The sequence below is a fragment of the Melospiza melodia genome, chromosome 4 (genome assembly GCF_035770615.1).
Source record: "Melospiza melodia melodia isolate bMelMel2 chromosome 4, bMelMel2.pri, whole genome shotgun sequence".
Classification (NCBI taxonomy): Eukaryota; Metazoa; Chordata; class Aves; order Passeriformes; family Passerellidae; genus Melospiza; species Melospiza melodia.
This window is the reverse complement of record NC_086197.1, coordinates 51142283-51162178: the sequence shown is the minus strand read 5'-3', so window position 1 is coordinate 51162178 and position 19896 is coordinate 51142283. Positions and strand designations below refer to the sequence as shown.

General features: G+C 39.0%; 1 protein-coding gene across 2 annotated transcripts in view; it reads right to left on the bottom strand.

Moving 5' to 3' along the window:
• RIC8B (RIC8 guanine nucleotide exchange factor B) overlaps nucleotides 1-19896 on the bottom strand; it is a 31900-nt gene that overhangs the window by 11033 nt on the left and 971 nt on the right. Inside the window, exons 2-6 of one of the 2 annotated variants that reach the window (XM_063154377.1) lie at nucleotides 17558-17605; nucleotides 9313-9921; nucleotides 6797-6891; nucleotides 2149-2302; nucleotides 1743-1838 (exon numbers count right to left, since the gene is read on the bottom strand). In XM_063154377.1, coding sequence (XP_063010447.1) covers nucleotides 1743-1838; nucleotides 2149-2302; nucleotides 6797-6891; nucleotides 9313-9789 — 822 coding nt within the window. In that variant the 5' untranslated portion in view covers nucleotides 9790-9921; nucleotides 17558-17605. Of the gene's footprint in view, nucleotides 1-1742; nucleotides 1839-2148; nucleotides 2303-6796; nucleotides 6892-9312; nucleotides 9922-10887; nucleotides 10997-17557; nucleotides 17606-19896 lie in introns of those variants that run through there. The other variant, XM_063154376.1, reaches the window with a different exon arrangement.

Here is a 19896-nt window from a genome sequence, read left to right as displayed (position 1 = left end):
TCAAGAAAGGCAGGTAGTGCCTGAATGATACAAACTATCTTGTGCCTCCTTGTGTGGATTCCTTCAGACTAATATCTATGTGCATTTTTTCACATTCAAAGGATACATTATATATCTGCAAACAAATCCGGGCCATAATATGAAATATTTCATGATCTGAAGACTCGAATAAGAATTACAGATTTTCAATATTTTATTAAGGAATAAAAAAAGTGTGTCACTATAATAAGAAATTGCAAGTTCTTTGTTTTCTAGGTGTCTAATGTAAAGTGTCATGTCCTGTGCAAAATTACAGCACAATTACTACTGAAATTGGACTCACTGGGAACTGATCCTTACATTAATTCTACAGTACTGACTGCTTTGGATAAAACAGATCCTTCTTTTTCACACCAAGTATTCAAACAATTAGCAAAAACATTTTACTTTGTCCCTGCTTATTCCCCCCAATGGGGATAGTACCATGACTGCCATTTCCCAGTGTGTTGTAAGAACGAATTAATGTTTTTAGAGTACTCTAATACTAATATGGTGATGAGTGCCATAGGACAGTCCATGAGGAAATCAATCATCCTGTCTTCAGATCACAATTTGAATAGCACACAATAAATAAAGCCCAAGGCCAGAACTTAACAATGAGGGTAATTCAAAATATCAAACATCCAGTCATGCAGTTAGCAACATCCATCCATTCTCTGCACTATATGAGGCAGTGGTCCTGTGGCAGGAGTCAGCATGCAATTATATCCTGACATTGAGATGCTCAGATGTCGTAAAGACATGCAGACAACTTCATTTTCTAGCTTCTGTACACTTGGCTCTGCAACTTTTTTTATTTTAGAAGTTAACAGATCAGCAAAGTATCATAAAAACTAACTGTTGTGAAGAAAAACAAGTAACAAGAACAAGTTTCTTAAATTCCTCAAAAACACTTTTCTGGTATAGGTGAAAGAGGCAGAAAATATATGCTCTTCTTCATTTTAAATTCCATTTATGAATTCAGGCACAGCTTTGATCTGGGAGCAGCATCTGGGATGCAACTCAAAAGCCACTGCAGCTTAGGAAGAGAGCAGAAACCAGAGGAGCAATTTCTTTCTTGTGCTCATCTTTTAGCTTCTTTCCACTTGACCTCAGGAAAAGCAGCAAAACAAACAGAAAACACCATACTCAACCACCAAGCTACACAGATCCTTCAGGTCTTTAACCATGACACAGAAATCATCTTCCCTGTTAAAAGCCACAGTCCACACTGTAATAAAGAGCCCTTATAAGAGACAAAGAGATGAAGTGTGCCTCTGTCCAGGGGCACGTTTAGTCTGACAGGACAGCTGATACACACTGGTACACAAGTCTTAATCCAAACAACTCCTTCCTCCTGAAGTAAAACTAAACCTCAAGCAGAACCCATCAAAACACCTGTATTTTCACTTGCGACCACACAGCTCTGCAAAGTCTAATTAACTGCACTGAAATGCTTCTTATTTGCTGAATGTAAGGGAACAGACCTTACTGAATTTTTTACCCATCTCATAGGATCCACGGTGACTCACATTGACACAGCTTTACAATATCCCTGATGTTATTATTTAACAGCTCTACAAAATGTATCATGGAACTCAGGCCATAATATCTGTTGATGTACATGACTGAAAAATTATTTCTACAGCACTGTCCTGCACTGATGTACAAACCTCAAAGTTCATCACCAGCTTCAAATGCAAATTTTGACAAATTTTACTCACCTGAGCTTTGATAAACTTCCTGATATTCCTGTGAGTTCGGCAGCATTCAGTTAATAAACTAAGAACTGGAGTCAGACCTTCTCTGTAGCTGCTTCCCTAAAATAAGGCCAAACACAAATAAAAAATTTTAAGAGCAAACTTTCCTTTTCAAATTCTGTGAGCACTTCAATAAAGTTTTATATGAGAACCAAAATATGAACTTTACATAAAGAACCAAATGTTTACCCTCAGATACACAGCAAAGAGCTTCAGATATCCACAGGAATTTGGAGGTGTTTCACAGCTTAGTTGGACATCCATATTTGTGCTAAGTACTGGCTGAAAGGTTTATACAGAACTTGATATATGTGCACATTTTGCCTTAGTGAAAGAGGTTCCTTTTGTGAAAAATCTCTGCAGTCCATACCTTGTCTATTCTCCTCTCCATGAAATCCAGTAAAATCTGAATAGCTCCCATATTCATACCATTGTATTTTATATCTGTTTCCTCTTGGGACGATGGATTAATAAGAACATCCAAGCAAGAAACAGGAACATTGCTTAAGAGGTTGATTGCATTGCTGAAACAGATTTTAAAAATTCATTATTCATTTGGAAGAAACAATTAAAAACAGAGTACAACTCACCATAAACTGCTTGTACAACTGCAATCAAAAAGAGGCCCTACAATTCAAACAATGCTTTATTTTCTCCTCCCTGGGTTTTAAAGAAGGTGGCCTGCATTATCGCCTGGGTTCTGGCTCTTGGAACAAACAAGGAAAAAGAAAGACGAAAAGTTCCAAAAGCAGCAGTGCAGGATTACTTCCAGCCCCCACAGTGTCTCATCCCATGGATAAGGCACAGCTTCCAGCAGCAAGCTACAGCAGCTGATCTTGCAGGACAGCAGGGGGAACTCTCACATTGATCTGCAGTAGTCAGAGATTTTTTCCTCCTTGAAACTTCAAACATTTTACCATACATCCATATTACCAACATTAGTATGGCAAAATACAATATGGAAAACATTTCCTCCTGCCGTAAACAGGGGGGCAAAGCGGCCTTTTCTAAGGTCCCCTGAAATATTTTCATTTTTATTTAGCTTGCAGTATTTATGAAACACAGAAGGCTTTTAACACATTAAAAAAAGACTCAGGTTTATGTATCAAGCACTACCCTTCAGTAACTGGCAGTGTTCTCAACCTAGGACACAAAGAGGAGCATTTCCAAAGAGCCATTAAATTATTTCAATTAGGTCACAGGGTCCCTCCCTCCTCTTCAATGGAGTAAGGTGGGACTTACTTTGCAAGGATCTCTTGCAGGGTACACATGCCTTGAGTTTGCTATCTACCCTGCTCTCACTGTACAGACTTGGGCTTGTACTGTTCCTGAACACTGGGAGAAATTACGCAGATGCTGCAAAAATTAGAATTCCGTCATTATTTACTTGCTGATGTCCAACTAAACTTAAAAATGGATGTATTTAAAAATAGCACAAAACTAATCAAGTTTACCCATGCAGACCTCAAAGCTATCAATGAACCAATGAGCACTCATGTTTCAAGGACTGGTGAAGTGCTCCAAGAATGGAGAAATCTTTGCAAACAACTTCATTTAAGACTTTTAATAATATCTACTTAGAAGCTGCCCTCTGTTTCTAAGTTATTAATACAATCCTAACAAAGAATTAGCAAAAGAGAAAGCAAACCATGGCCATCTGACTATAACAGGATTTCTAACAAAATTGCTAGTTCTGGTTTGATCAGACTGGGTGGCTGTTCCACACTGCGCCATCTCCTTTTTGCTCTTTTAGTAATTGAAATTCAGACCACTATTACTTTTGGGAACACCTGTTCTCTTTGTTTTGTTTCTAAATCCTGCTCAAGATATGCCTTTTATATCACAGAAATTATTCCTCTCCAATAATTCAGGAATAGTCAGAAATAAAACAGAAGAAATTCAACAAATATTTGATGGCTTCGGGCCTTTCATCAAAAGTTCTCTTTTTACCAGTTTTTTATTAAACAACCAAGTTCCCAAACACCTACAAAATTAATTTTCTGGATCACTGTGCCTGAGCTATTCTTTTCAATAAATGAAGCCCAGCTTTCTGATCTTTGTCCCTCCACTGACAGTTTTATTTGTGGCAGAGGAGTGTATGAAATTCTCCAGCTACCAGGAAGTCAGTGACTGTGCACAGATATGCACAATAGTGTTTGCATTCCTACTCCAGGGGGTAGAAATACTGCGTATATTACTCTCCCCTTTTTGGCTTCCTACAGATCATTAATCACTGGGACATGACATCCACCCACTCATGCTCCCAGCCCCCTCCTGATATGCAAATTTAGAAGCAAAGGCCTATTTAGAGCCAGTGAATGCCTTGATTAAAACCTTGTTAGTGAGCAAAAATGACACTCACTCTAACATGTGGTACTTTAAGTTGTTCATATTCAAACATTAAGCAATGCCGCAACAGAACCACAAGGACAATGCTGGGTACTAAAGTAGTTAAGATATTTTATGGCTAACTTCTGCTTTTTTATTAGAAATAGTCACACTGACAATCAGTACATCGTGGCTCAGGGCATGTGTCCAACACTCACTGTTCACCTAAAATAAATCCTCAACTTACACATTCAAAGCACAGTCATTCAAACTATGTGCTATAACAGGCTGCCAAAACGTTTCACTGAAGCATCTTAGGTTCTGCAGATTTACAAACTTGGGGAAGTGTAAGTAATCAGCAACCTTAAGAAATATTTTTTTATCTCCCCAATGCTTCATACAGTTTATACAGCATTCACAACTGTTTGTATTTCATTTTATTTTTAACAGTTTTCATAATTGCCTTAGTGATAGGCTCCATGAGGAAAGCAGAGCTGCAAGTTGTGCTCTGCTCTGTGACTCACACCTCATCTCTAGCAATAAAGATTGCACGGTCAGAGTCCAGCATGCTGAATGGCCCAAACGATGGCACAGACCTCTCTCTTTTAGCTACATACTGCTAATAACAGCTTACTCATTGCTTAGTGTGGCTCCTAGCAGGAATTGAGTTTGTCTGAATAGATCAGCGGACTGAAGTTGGGCCCTTTGATGCAGGCCCCAATCCATCTGAGGATTTGCAGGGGTGTTACTTCTGAGTATAGCTTTTCTATTCCAGAGCTCTGATGAACAGTCTTGGTGGAAGGGTGTATTCAATTATTCTTTTATTGCATCCTTGCAGCATTCAAAGACACATCTCAGGTTCAGCAAAAAGGCTGAAATATTTGAATTGCAGCAGTCAAATCCTGCACAGTGCTCTTGCAGCACACAAATCAAGATCAAACACCACAAGCAATGATGCTATACGTGCATTCTTTACTCTTCAGCTAACTTAACCAGCTACAGTTTGCTAACTGAGGGACAAAGCTGTTTTCTCAGCATAGCAGAAAGACTAATGCAGTGCTACACTGAGTCTCTGCTGGAGAAGGGGAACAGCTGCCAGATATAAGGCAATGATGTGTGTCCTCATTTATTTCATGCTTCCCTCCTTCAAAATTATGGAGAACCTTTGCTTTGACTTGGTGTCTCCATAAGGCCCATGTGGGCAGCATTGCTGCAAAAAATCTCCCTTGACACTGAAAAAACAAGGACAGAAATCACACCAACATCATCTTCACAGCTGCCTGCTTCTTTATGTAAAGCCCTTTCTGGATCTCAGCTGCAAGTGTGTGCAAAATCTAAAACCAAAAGGACCTGCATAACTTGCATCCTTTTGCAATAGCACAAGACAATTAAATTTTACAGGGCAATATATTTAACAGTGTGATCAGACTAGTCAGATTTCTGGACAAGGGAACAGATCTTGGGAAGAGCATCAGCTGTATAACAGTTCTTGTAACTCCCTCACAATTGTTGATTTTATCCAAAATTTTTAAATTCTTCCAGCAGCAGTGATTTTATTCCTGCCAGTCCCTCCCTTAAAGGAGGCTGAGAGCACAAAGCACCCACCATAAGCAGCAGCAAAGAGAAAACACTAACTGCCCTTCAGGACACAGCACCAACTTCAATCATAGCAACTACTGCAGCAGTATCCTAAATTATTCCAAACTAGTCTGCACCAACTGAGAAGGGCTCTCTAGTAGGATTTTAGTGTTGACCTCCTAAGACTGTTGATCTCTAAGAGCTTTCCAAGACTTTAATCAAGGTCATTTAACACTTTCAAGATTGCTGGGTATGAAAAGCTGTATTCTTCTTCCTAGAGACTGGCTCAGCAGACCTTCTAAAGACCCTACAGTCAGATAAGCAGACATTTCTGAAGAAGAAAATGGCAACATTTCAGTGCTGAGGGAAGCTACTGTACTGTCAGGCCCAGTGAACAGCTGACCTACTTGGTAAAAGTAAGGGTGTCATAGAGAAAGAACAGTAACACTAAACAAGACCCACCACCTCACCACAAATAATCTGCATTTTGATTGAATTATTGGCTGCCAATACATAACAGCTGGGTGCAGGACTGAGGAAAAAAAAAACAAACCACACACCAAAAACTGTGTGATTCACTCATCTTTGAAAAAAAAATATTACCAAGGAAAATTATTGGTACCTCCAATAAAGTAGCATAGAACTATTGGGATAAAATATCAACTTGTTACTTCCACCTCAATCCATCAGAATTGCAAAACTTACATATAGAAATCTCAAAATGTAGTGTTTCCATTAGTTTCTGTGCAAAACAACAGAAGTTGCATTCCACTTCAATTTTAACTACACTTACAACTTTCATATGTATTTTCATCCTCAGATACACACATGTGAACATAAAACCAAAATTTAAAAAAGGTGAGCTTCGTTATCAGTGACAGAAGATAACAATCCTGCCAGCCACCTTCTCTCTGGAAAACTGGATATACTTAAACAATGCTTGAGGAAAACAGCTTTCATCAAAAAAAGATTAACGGTATTACCTCAAAATAAATGAAGTTTTCATTGTTTCTCAGATTTCTACTTTAGATTTTAGGCAAAGTAATTTCTATTTAGAAAAACCAACCAAATAAAAACCTTTTAACACAGATTAGTTCTGCAATTCTACCAACCTGTGCAACTCTTCAGTTTTTTCTTCAGTAGGGCCCGTGGTTAATAAGCAGTGTCGAAGGATGGCAGCCATGTAACGAAATTGATGAGATTCATTCTATATAAATATAAATTATGAAGATATTTTTTCATTTTGAAGATTGCAAGTAAGGCTTTCAGGTCACTAGAATAATAAAAGTTAAAGATGGAAAATACCTATTAGATCATAGCATCCATCCCTATCAATAAAAGGACTGTACCTTTGTTTCACTGAATGCTTAATGCTACATAACTCTCATAAGCTGACTTTTTCAAAAGTCAAGCCTTGTAAAACTCACTGAGGGTTTTCCAATTAAACCAGCCTTCATTAGTAGAAAACCCAGTTACAAGTGTTTGCTCAATTCCATACCACTATTCCTAACACACCACTCTCTTTACTTCCTGTATTTACACCAGGCCACCTCTTCATCCATTTAGATTATGCATGTTCTTCACTTAATTTAGGCCTTTTGCCAAGTTTCATTCCCTCCACCTAGTCTGTCTCTTTTTTCTAATTCCCTTGATTCCTTTCCTCCATCCTGTTAATAACTTCTCAGCAGCCTTACTTGCCCTACCTTTTCCTCTCTCCAAGCAATCCCCCCCTTCCAATCTCCCACCAGACAGCAGCCATGCAATAGTACACCAGTTACTGCAACCATTTAACTCTGTATCATTGTCCTCACCCTTTTTCAACAGCTCTTCTGGCCATCTGTGTATGTTCTGGAGTGTTTGACCTGGCATAAAGCATCCAATGCATCTTTTGAAGGATCAGCATCAAAATCTGCCATCTGCAAATCTTGTCTGGCCTTGCTACTTTGAAACCATCTCCAGTCATTAAATACTGGTGTTTCAAATGGTCCTCTCCACATTAGGATAGATCTTGTTTAGCTTTCACCCACATGCCCAACCTCTCTGCTCTCCTTTTATTTTCCATGTGTTCTGCTGTTTGGAATTGCTTCAAATTCTGCATCTTCAGCCCACTTCATTAGCATGCCTTTCACTCCTCTCCCAGATCATTAACACTACCACTGGAATATTCACTAAGCAGAATGTCACCTAACATACCTGGCTAACAGCTAATAGCCACTAAAAAGTTCTTTAATTTAAAAGTTCTCTGCTTTTAGGAATTTCTAGGAAAGAGTTGTTATCTAAGCTTTATCTCAAAATGCAAATAAGCTTCTCATTAAAAAATAAAGAAAAAAGCTACATGCATTCTTGGGATATTAAGGAGGAGAAGACAGTGAACTGGCCTTTACATCTCTCCAGATTCAGTACGTTTTAAGAGTAAACCAACTTCCAGGGATCATGAGTTTATCTCTCAAGAGGTGAACAGTTTCTTTTTCCAACTTTCCATATAACTGTGTTACATGCTTTTTTACCTCCTGAACAATCACCTGTCTATACGAAGAACTTTGACAAAGTTAAAGATACTTTTAATAAGGGTCTAAGTCAGGAATATAAACAGAAGAAAGAAACCTCACTTTCTTTATATTTCCTTGAAACTCAAATAGTAGCTTCTCTGATCACTCCATAACTTAATCTTAAATTTCAGGATTTCTTATTCAGCATATCCTTGAGATATTACAGCAAAGAATAAACTTCCAACTTTGCTCAAGTTTTACATTCCTTAAAGTTATAATTAATATCTGGTTTGCTGTTTAGTCCAGTGTACTAAAAAGAACAATTATTTGCAAGTTTTAACTAATGTAGAATTTTGATCAGCTTTATATGCTACATATTTACCATATCCAATGGAAAGTAAATAACACTGTTCTAGAGACTATGATGTAGACTAAAAAGAAAGGTTCCCTATATAATTCTCCTGCTTTAGCACAGACTCAGGTTATTCAGAAAAGTTACCCTTGTAATTTCTGTTTGTAACACATAGGAAGCATATTTATCTAAGGAAAAAAAAAGATCTGACATAACAACTAAAACAAACCAAGATAAACCTTATTCATAAGACATAACAATCAAAGTGTATTTTGTTCTTGTACTTGATCCCACCTTTAAGAGATAATGATGAAGTCCAAAGCTGGTGTTGGGAGGATGGGACAAAGATATTAACAACAGTAGCACTCTTTCATCACAGTTATTTATTAAAAATGAGAGTTGATGTACTTATCATGCAACAGAGAAGTTGCTCAGCTCTATCTATTGCCCTTTTGCCATAGTCCACAAGCTCCAAAGATGCAGCCATCTGGTACACTTAGATAAAGAAGTTTTTCCTGGCCAGCTAATTATTAGTGAACTACATTTATTTTCTTTTGGAAATCTAAGACTTTTATGAAATAGTATTTTTTGCATTTTTGTATCTGAAAACATACAGTTTAAACTTGCATTAGGCAAGCCAAGCAGTTCTCCTAATACACAGAAAATACATGAATAAGATTTTCTGCCCAAGTTGTAGCAGGAACAACAATTGCCGCCTGTGTATCTACCTGTTGGTTCTTGCAGGCTAAACAAAATCAACTGAAAAAGCACTTCAGCTAAGCCTTACCTTGCTGTGGACATTCCAGCTGTCAAGTGTTACATTAAATAGAGCCTTTAGTGCCTCAATGGCACAATCTGTCTCTTGCAAAGATAGAGGTAGCCTGTCACGATCTTCTGCTGCCTTATATTCTTCTGTCCATCTTACACTCAGGGAACTCTCCAAAGCCTGAGTCAAAACCTGCACCCCTTGTAGCTCCTGACGCAGCTGTGCTCTAATATCTGTGTGCAGAAGCGACAAGAGGAAGAGGAGACGCAAATCAAAGCATTTAATGTCATCAACAAGCTGCCGGTCCTTACATTTCTGCAGAAGATTGCAGAGCATTGCTGCAAGATTCAGTTCCAAACTGAGCTTCTGTGCAACTGAACTATTAAAAATTATGTTACAGAGGCATTTTAAGGCTTCTACTATCACAGGAAATTCAGATACTCTCTCCAGTGGATCTTCCACAGTGTCCAGCTTTGCTAGCTTCATAAGGATCTGCATGTTCCTCTTTGTGGTTACAGGCACTAAAACCTTCTTGTCCCGGGAGAGAATCCGGAGGGCCTCCAGGCAGGCAACTTGACATGAAGTCTTTGTGTCTTTTTCAAGGATGTTTAGAATTCCTTCACACAGTCTCTAGGCAAACACAACAAAGAAAAAGGGGACAGTTTTAGTGTCAAAATACTGGTGGCATAAGAAACTACTTTGCTAAGCTTCCATATAACTTTTGACATTTTATCTCACTTGAGAAACTAGGTATTCCATATTAGCACTTCAAAATATGCACTGTTACCAAATGCCTCCAGAAAGTACCAAAAGCAGTTTTCCTCATGGACACAATCCAAATACATCAACATTTGCAGAAGCATTAAGCCAAAATGGCAGCTATTACCCACCACTGCCAGTTACAGTATCAGGACTAAAAACTCCAGAAGAATAACTAAGTTAAAGAGAAGTGAAAGCAAAAATATGTCAAAGTACAACAGTCACACCTACAGCACCTGCAGAATTTTTAAGTCAAGGTTGTTTCAGTCAGGAGGCTGGGAGTAAAAGAAACCAAAATAACTGCTACTTAACATACAAAGATTAGTACTCCCATGTTTGGTAACAGCTGTAATTTATGTGACCTCTTCAACCTAATCCACAGACTTCTCCCATTTTAAGTATGACTCTAAGAAATAACACCTCTGACAAAGAAACACAATGCAGTTTTCCTTGAAGGCAGACTGGAGCAGTTCTACCAAAGCAGTTTTATCAACACAGATTGTTCTTGATATCAAAATAGTTCACAGATTCCTTATAGCAACAGGACTGCAGAGGTAAATAATCACATAAATGCAGCATGGGAAAATACAACACTCCAATAATCTGCAGGTCAGAACTGTAACATCTCAGTTACAGAAGCATTACCTTTTATAAGACAGAAATGGACAATCAATCAATCAAAGGGGAGAGAAGAGAGGCCAGAAGAGATTGCTTGTTGTGAGAGGACTCCAGTGGGATTTTATGCCTTACGCTCAAGGCAACACAACTACTCATGGGTACTAGCGTCAGAAGTATAGTCACAAAGAAATTCCCAATACAACAGAAACTGCACTGTACCTCCTAGGACACAGTTTCTCCATGCTCCTCTCCTCCTCAGCGTGGTGTCTTGACCATCAACATGAATAAATTACTGAAGAAGCCAGAGCAGCCACTGAGTGGAAGAGCCCTAAAGCAGAAGTCTACTTAGGACCCAAAATTCATATTGTGACCTCAGGCAGTCTGTGTCAAAAAAATCATTACAAAAAGCATAGGAATACTAGTAAAGTATAAAATGGTGCTTGGTGAATGGTCTCTGAATTCCACTTTCACTATCACCACCACAATGAAAAGGTGAGGAGCACTGAAGCCCATGACCCTGATACAAAGTTCAAAACAAAGATTCCACTTGGGACATGTAAGCCAGTATTACTACTGTGATGATTTACAATTAAAGTCAAAATAAAAAAATGAACAAAATCAAGAACAAACATTAAATCTAAAGCACATCTAGAACAGACACTCCAGAAGAATATGGGAGCAAATAACCCAAGACTTAAACTTGTTTTCTTTTAACTTCAAACAACATTCAAAGAAAATGTACAAACAAAGTCAAACAGTAGGAACTCACAATATGATTTCTACAATGCTTGTCCTGAGGTTAAGCCCATCCAAAAGCACCACCCAGACAACCAAGACTGTGCTTCCACAGCCCTGACTAGACAATCCAGTAAGAGCCTGAAAACAAGGAATGAGTCCCACCTCTCATCACATATGCAACATGAGAAATCTTTTATCAGAATATTAGAGACACTACAGTACTAAAAAGCCCACATGTGACCAACTGTACAGGCATACAGGTACTTACTGTGGCTGGAAAAAGGCACATAAGGACAGAGTTCTTCACCATTAACCTAGAGCTGCTCACACAGAACCACACAACTCCCCAATTTAAGCATGGTATGCTAGACCTGCACCAAATGTTTCTGAAGGTGGCAGCTTTGAAGTGTTTTTTAAAATGGCCAAAACAAAAAATGCCCAGTCTAGATTCACAGTCAAATTACCTAGTTACAGCTCAACTTCTTACAAGAGTTCACTTTCTATTGCTGAGAGTTAAGTCTGCTTTGCAAGCTGAAGTGTGGAGTCTGTTTGGTTTTGAGGAATAACACACAACTGAACAGACAGTTCACAGAACTCCAGAAAAATCCTAGTTTATTCTGTGTTTAAGCACTTTTCAACTAGACTTAGCAGTTATTGTCTACCTCGTTGGTAACAGCTGCTACAAGGTGGTCTATAACAATTTATCCAAATTCTGAAACTTATTTGATTACATAGAGACCAGGCTGCTCAAATTCTGACTTAATTTTTTTCCCCATAAGTTTTACCCACCTACTGTTATGAAAGTGTCACTGGAAAATGTCAAAAGCACTGCAGGAGGGATGCCAAAGGGCAATAACCTCCTGCTGACTTGCTGTGAGAGGTGGAAGCCTAACCTTCCCTCCATACAGTAAATGACATGCAATTTAATTAAAAATATAAAATCATCTCTTTGGCTTCAAATCATAGTGAAATGCAGCACCAGAAGAGTTTTAACTCTGAATAGTTGTACTAAAGATAGATATAAAATAGATCTTTTTTTTTTAAAAAGAGATTTAGCAACCTGATTACAACTTAACTGCTGACAAAGTTCTCTGGAGTTAAGATCCAGTGAGCCATCAAGAGTGATTTTAGAGGAAGCAGCAATCAGGGCATCTGTGACAGTGAACCACTGTTGGCTGATCCCAAGAGCCATCAGCAGCTCAGGAAAAGCTAGAGTATCTGATTATAATTGCAGAGCTATCCACGGAAAGATTCACCCTATTAGGAAATTGCCTCAGAGACAATTAAAACCAAATGCCATACGGCACATTTTCTGTTTTGGCCTTGATGGTACAAGGGAAATGATGCACAGAGATAAAAGAAATAGGAAGAGATGCGAATGTGACCACAACAACATTACCATGCTTTTCATTTTCTCTAGGTGGTGCTCTTTCTACCACCCTGTAGACCATTAGCATGGCATAAGCTAAGGGGCACAGATTTCATTTATGTGGTTGGAAATGAAAGCAAGTGAACATTCAGACAGGAAGCAACCTCCCCCTCTCACAACACATATGATGACTGTTCCAGTTTCAGGGCCTTTGTTTGTTACCCTTTAGGTCACTGCAAGATTTTCACATTTCTTTGTTTGGTGTTCTATCCTTTCAACATCCAGATAATATTTTGACTTTCATCAATCATGCTACAGCAAGCAATGTTTTTCATATATTTTTTCAAAAGCTTTAGTTTAAACAATTTTTTTATTGTAAAATCCATTCATTTCTCTGAAATTCAAGATTTCTCAGCTTTTGTGCTAATATTAACACAGAACAATGCACACCATTCCTTTTGTCTAGGCTGTAGTATTAAATCTTGTATCAAAACAGGAAGGCCAGAAAAACCCATTTGTCATCTTGTTTTGACAAATAAACTATTAACCTGTTTTGGTCCTTTATCTTGACAGTGTAAAGCCACAATGCTAAGAAGCAAAACAGCCCAGTAGCAAAAGATCTCTCCTGAGACACGAGATGAGTGTTTTCTCCCTTGCTCAGCCACAGGCCTGCTTTGTGACTTTGGGCCAAATACTTCCATTATCTTCCACTATCTTTGTTCACAGGCTGATTACGCTGGGGTGAGGGGAGGGGATGGAAAGGAGAGCACAACTCTTCAGTTTCTGTGTTTTAATGTCTATTAACGATTCCGAGCAAAGCATCCATGACAATGAGAAAGTAAGCCCAAGAATATTTGAAATATTACTTACAACTTTCATTTCTCTGCAAGTCAAGACAACACTTATACAACATATATCATCAACTGTGCTGAATAACAGGACAATTAGATAACCTCCCCTGAGAAGACTGTGTCAAATTTTTGCCTAGTCTTTGTGGACAGACGTGGGTGGGAAGGTGTATACTTGCATTCCTTGAGGATTCAGCCTGCTTTATTTTGAGCACTTCATTGTTGAGCCTGCACTGACAGTGGGCAGTTGGCTGTTTGGCAGGAGCCTGCCAGCTCTGACATGGCACAGAGCCAAACTGAAGGTTTGAACACACGAGAGCAGGACATTCTGCAGGTGAGGTGAGGAGCACACTGAGCAATCCCTGTTGTCAGAACTGGTGGATTAAACACTTGCTTCAGAGTCACAGAAAGGTTCAATCCTGTGTAGCTGCACTCAGCAGCCCCTGCTCACCTCACTGGACAGGGAGAGGGAGAACCCTTTTATCTTCTGTAATACCATGGTGAAAGGATGTTAAAAGGAGAGATGGGTTTCATGAACCTTAAGAGGTTTCAGTAAAAGCTAAAAAATGCTGGATGGGAATGGGCAGGACCAGAGGGAATTAGAAAAAATGCTCAGTATTAATGCAGGATACTTAGTACTTTTTCCTCTTACAGACTGGTACTCCCTTAAGGGGTTTCGGAGAAGTCAGAACAGTAACAACAGCAACTAAAATACCACACAGTGTGCCCACAGGAGAACTTGAGCTTAATGTTGTTACAGGACACTCACTAACAGACTTTAAAAGCTTACCCCATATTTACTGGGAAGAGAAAAACTGTGCCTTGGTGACTGTAGGAACCTTAAGACCTCCCTGAAACATCATAGCATCAAGAGCACTAACTTAAGAATGAGTTTCTTCTAAGATTTAGAGTGTGACAGCATCTTGCTCCATCAACATACTTCACTCCTTCCAGAGTTAAAACATGGTACTGTACAGAGACTAAGAGAATTTCCCACATCATTAATTTAACTGGTAGAGAAATCCCCACATACATTTGGTATGATTTACCACCAGCTATTTTAACACCTTGAAAACACTCAGTGATGCAAGGGGAAAACACTATTTTGGGTGATTTTCTTCCCATTGAATTTTAGATCCATCATGTTCAAATCAAACCCAGACAATAACTCAAGAACACTGGTCTCAAATTCTGAAGATTTCTTTTAAGAGACCCAACACAGTAAGCTGGACCTAACAGAGCAGAAACCTGATGCTGCAAGTACACTAAGAGGTGAAGCAGACAGAAAGGTATGGGCTGAAGAGGAAATAGTTCAGTCATATCAGGTAAGAATATGGCTTGTAAGTCATATTCCTATATTTGGCTACTGCTTCCCTTTTTTCCCCTTCCTCTTGCAAACTCAGTGTCTTCATCCAAATTAAAAGGCCCTACTTGCCATCTTGGACAGATTTACTTCATCTGTTATATCACAGCAAATGGTGCCATGACAACTTCCAGCTGTGGAATGCTATGACCAGCCAGGCAATCAGTGCTGAGACATTTCCAGGGCACAAACAGTACTGTAATTTTCTTACCATCTAAAGTCTGTAAACAGCACAAATGTGTTGTTACTTCAGAAGCAGTATTTGGCTCCAACAAAGTATAAATAATGGAGAGCAAAGCTATTCAATAAAGATCAAGTGGTCCAAAAAACCCTTTCCTTTTTGTATTAGCATGTGAGCTTGAGCCGAAGCACCTGCTCTGCCAGAGAGAGGGAGCCACTACACCTGACAACTCTCTCCAAGGTGACTGCCTGGTCAAGTTAATAGATATCCCTTTTCTGGAGTGGATTCCAGAACAGACCAACTGTTTGTCTCAACCATGCCACAGTGCTGTGAAGTGTTGCAGTTCTGGACACTCAACTTTTTCCAGCAGAACACTGTCAAAAACTTCTTGACTGCTTGAGACAAATATTTCAGATTTCTAAGCGCTTATTAAACTCCTCAGAAACAACACCACTGCCTTTATTTCAGCTGCTATTCCAGAACACATTTACTTCTGGTTTGCAATTTCTATACTGTTTACACAAAGAAACTGAAAACAGGCTTCCATAAATTCTTATTTTTTATTAGTATATAACAAGTTAAGAAGGATTGGCACTGACTTGATGTGCCTGGTATCTGAGTGGATCTTAGAGTACAACATAGATTGCCATCTGATTTATAACCAGAACACTCACCACAGATAGGCCAAGGCAGACACATACATCATTAAACAACCAGGACAAATACAAGGACTGCTCACATTACAATCTTGAGGTTTTATCACCCTGAGATGTATTACAGTCCTGTGGCTATGTTCAGATAGACAAACTTGATAGCATTACCTCCCTTCCTGTCTTCTGGAGGACACAACCTACTTTTCTCCTGGAATTCATTATCACAAACTCACTGCTGATTTAGTTAGGTTACAGCCTAAAACCATCATGCTTTGGTAGTCATATATCACTGCAGAACAATTTACTCAGTCCAATTAACCAGCTTCTAGTCAAGCCATAGTTTTGGCCTTTCTATCTTTTGTATTTTCAGCATGTCACTGGTGTGTATGGGTTGCTTAAAAAAAAAAATCCTCATACTATGTAACTTACATTCACCTCTCCAAACTCATTGTCTTTATTTGGCTTTTGCCTATTTGGCCTCTGCTCTCTTGTCCTTTCCTGTGTTCTGCAGCTGGCAATCAATTTTTCAGACTAGACATTCAGTCAAGCACAGTGTAAAAAGGGATGGGAGGGATGGTGGGGAACAGAGGTAAGCATCAAGTCCAGATCCCAGGTGAGTTCTTCTACAGATCAGAAGGGACACACAGAGTGCATCACCACATCACTGAGTGTCAGCTTCCAGCAAAGCCATAGATAACGCAAAGCTAAGAGGTCTTTGATTCTCTGTGTAACAAGGAATTGCAACTGAAGATTACAGTACAAACAACTGATGGGTTTGCAAATGCAAAAGACTGACAGACTTATCATCCCATCCATTTCTACCAGGAAAAAAAAAAAACAAACCAAAACTTAAAATATTTAGATTTAGCATAAGATCATGGAATGAAACAATGTGTGCTCAATTTCAGACAAGCTATCCTTGTAGGAATCTTGCAATTCTGATTTCAAGCTTTGAGTTTATTCCAGAAATAGCCGAAAGATACAGCCTCATTCACTAATGAACGTTTTCTGAATAAATATGCAAATCAGCCTCAAAGCTAATTACACAACAGAAAGAAAGGGCTTTGTACTACATCTTACACCCTAAAAATAACAACAGGAAAAAAAAAATTCCATGTCCAAGCTTTAAATGCGAGGCTGTGAATGGATCCCAAGGGATGTGCTAAGCCCTCCCACACCTGGACAGCTCAATTCACATTTCCCAGCTTTGACACCTGATGCATGTACCACATCTCACTGATTACAGCACCTTTGGAACAACAGGCTTCTGCAACCCTGTCTTCTTTATAGCTTAATAGTTTTCTTCTTTAATTATCCCTTCATCTTAATCCCTAGTGTTCTTTAAGCATCTCACATAGACAAGAAATACATCTGTCATATTGTTACCTGCTGAGAAGAGAGAAAATTGAAAAATCTATGGTAAAATTTTACCTCAGTAGATATAGAAGAGTATCTTTACATTTATTCTTCCACCTCATCTCAAATCCATACCCAGCAAAATCATTTATAGGCTTTTCTGTAACTACTTTCATTCAACACTGGGAGCCTTGCTAGGGGAATTTCAGAGAAAAAAGGGCATGTGTAGTTGTCATGTCTCTTGGACTGAAGAAGCAACAATTAAATTATACCTTTATACTCACTGCTTGCACCATTTCACAATGGCATCTAAGCTGAGAGACTGCCTTTACTCTTAAGTTCTTCATTGAGGTATGCAGCTCTACAGCCTATTTTACTCACCTTTCTTTTGTCTTCATCTGCAGGGTCAAACCTGAAAGTGGCCCGATTCTGTAAGCAAAGACAAGAGTTTGTGATTGTTACATGCACAGCAGCTGCAGAGGATGTAATACCTGCAAAACTATTCAAAACTCCAGGGCTCTGGTTAAACTAAGCCTCAGATAATGAGGCTACAACCATGCCCTCCTCTTCCCATCCTCCCCAACAGCAAAAGCATCACTAAGTGCCTCCAATGAAGAGTTTCACAATTACTACTGGTGCAGAGCAAGCTTTTATCCCTGGGATGTGAGTCAACTACCTCACACATGGCACTTAACAGGGTGAAAAATGAGAGAGATTGCCTTGTGTTTCACACATACTTCATTACCCAGATTCTTCCCCAAACAGATCTTGCTTACAAGCTTTTGACTGCTCTGAGTGTTCCAAACCAGAACCACCACGGCATCATCTTGCCCAGAAAACAAGTACTACAAATCAAGTAAGCCTTGCTACAAAAACTACGAGTTTCTGTGTTCTGGCAGCTTCCAAAACACCTTACCAAGGTATTTGTTTCTCTGGTACAGTTAAACAAAAGGTAGACATAGTCTAACTACAAGTCCTTATTTTTTATTAAACACTTCAAATAGCAATCGGGCCTAGTTCCATGTTAGCACCCCAAAGAATGCTATTAGGGAAATATTACTCATCAGACAAAGAAAACAGCACTAATACCAGACATTTCTCTTAAGGTTTTAAAACTTCCAATATAAATGATCAAGCATGATTAACAGCTTCCAAAAAATTAAAATATCAATTTCTACATCTAACATGCAACTTGCTACACCATGCAAGTGACTGAAAACAAAAGTGACTTTCCATAGCACATTCATGGGCCTTCTTACCTTTCATGACCCAAGCTCACAATTACACAGAAAGGTCACCAACATCAATTAGAGCCTTGAGGATGTCAGGAAAATCATTCTCCTCCTCTCTCAATAATAGGCAAATAATCCCCTTCCTCTCTTTTACAGAGCTCCCAACCAGACAACAGGAGTTCAGCAACATGCTGAACTCAAAGACAGGTGAGCACTGCATGATGAGCAATCAACCAAGAGAATGCAACCTTTATGTTTGCACATGAACATTTCAGCAAATTTACAAAAGCAATGTAGTGAGAACAAGCCTAAGCAGTAAAGCAACAAGATTTGGAATAATCACTGCAAATAGGACAGCACAGAGAAGCACCAACAGACATATTAATTTCTCTCATCATGGTTATTCTATAGGCACTTGCACTTTGGAACCACACTTGATCCATCCTTTCTTTTCAATTAAAGCATATTTCATTTGTTATTTGAAAAAAAAAAACAAACTAGGGAAACCTGGAACCTGGAGTACTCTGCCCAGTCTTTGCTGGCCCATAGACAAAGTGTCAGTAACAAAGTGTACAAAAAAAAAAAGAGATGAAGGAAATACGATTAAAAAGTTTGAGCAAGAAATGCAGTAAGGGCAATGTCATACTGAGACAGCATTAAAGTTTCTCACCTACTCAAAACGAAGTATTTAGCTACACACTTAACTCCAAGACTTCATGCAAATGCTTGAAATGTCAGAACACAAGGTGCATGAGCTCTCAACTGTGTCCTTGACGATTCAACTCAAGCCAAAATAATTCACCTGGGAAAGCTGCTGAGAAGGTGTAAAATCCAGTGCAGCAAAATTAAGAAACTATGCTTGTGCATTCTTTCTGACAGAACACATTTAACACGGGGTCACTTTGAGGAGTAAGGACAGAAACAAAAGGTTCCTTCAATCAGAATCCTTCCTCTGTACCTCAGTAAGCTAAAACAGATGTGTCCATGAACTCCTGATCTACCAATCCTTCAGACAGTGCCCTCCAGCTGCATCAATCTCTACCTTTGAATTTCACCCAGACAAAGGCAGCCTATGTCCAGACTCAAGGTTCTTCTACAAGCCCAAGTCTGAGTGAAGAAATCAGTTACTGCCATTGTTAGGTGTAAAATATGTTGCACTTAAGATAGCAAATTTCAAGATACCTCTTAGAGGATGAATACCCACATCACATCCATGCTCATTTGGCTTCTCCCCTAATCACAAAGCAATTTAATGAAACTTTAGCTAAAGATCTGAATGTTCGTTCCTGAAACAGATTCCTAAATTTCAGTCAATAAGTAGTTCAACACGACTGCATATAAATTACAGCCAAAGCCAAACCCTGAGTCAGCACCAGCTTTAGAGACTTGTGTACCACTCACACAAGCACATATACAAAGGACAGCCACCTGATGGGTTGAGACATAATCTTTCAGAATGGACTGTGCTGCTCTACTACAATCTAAGTG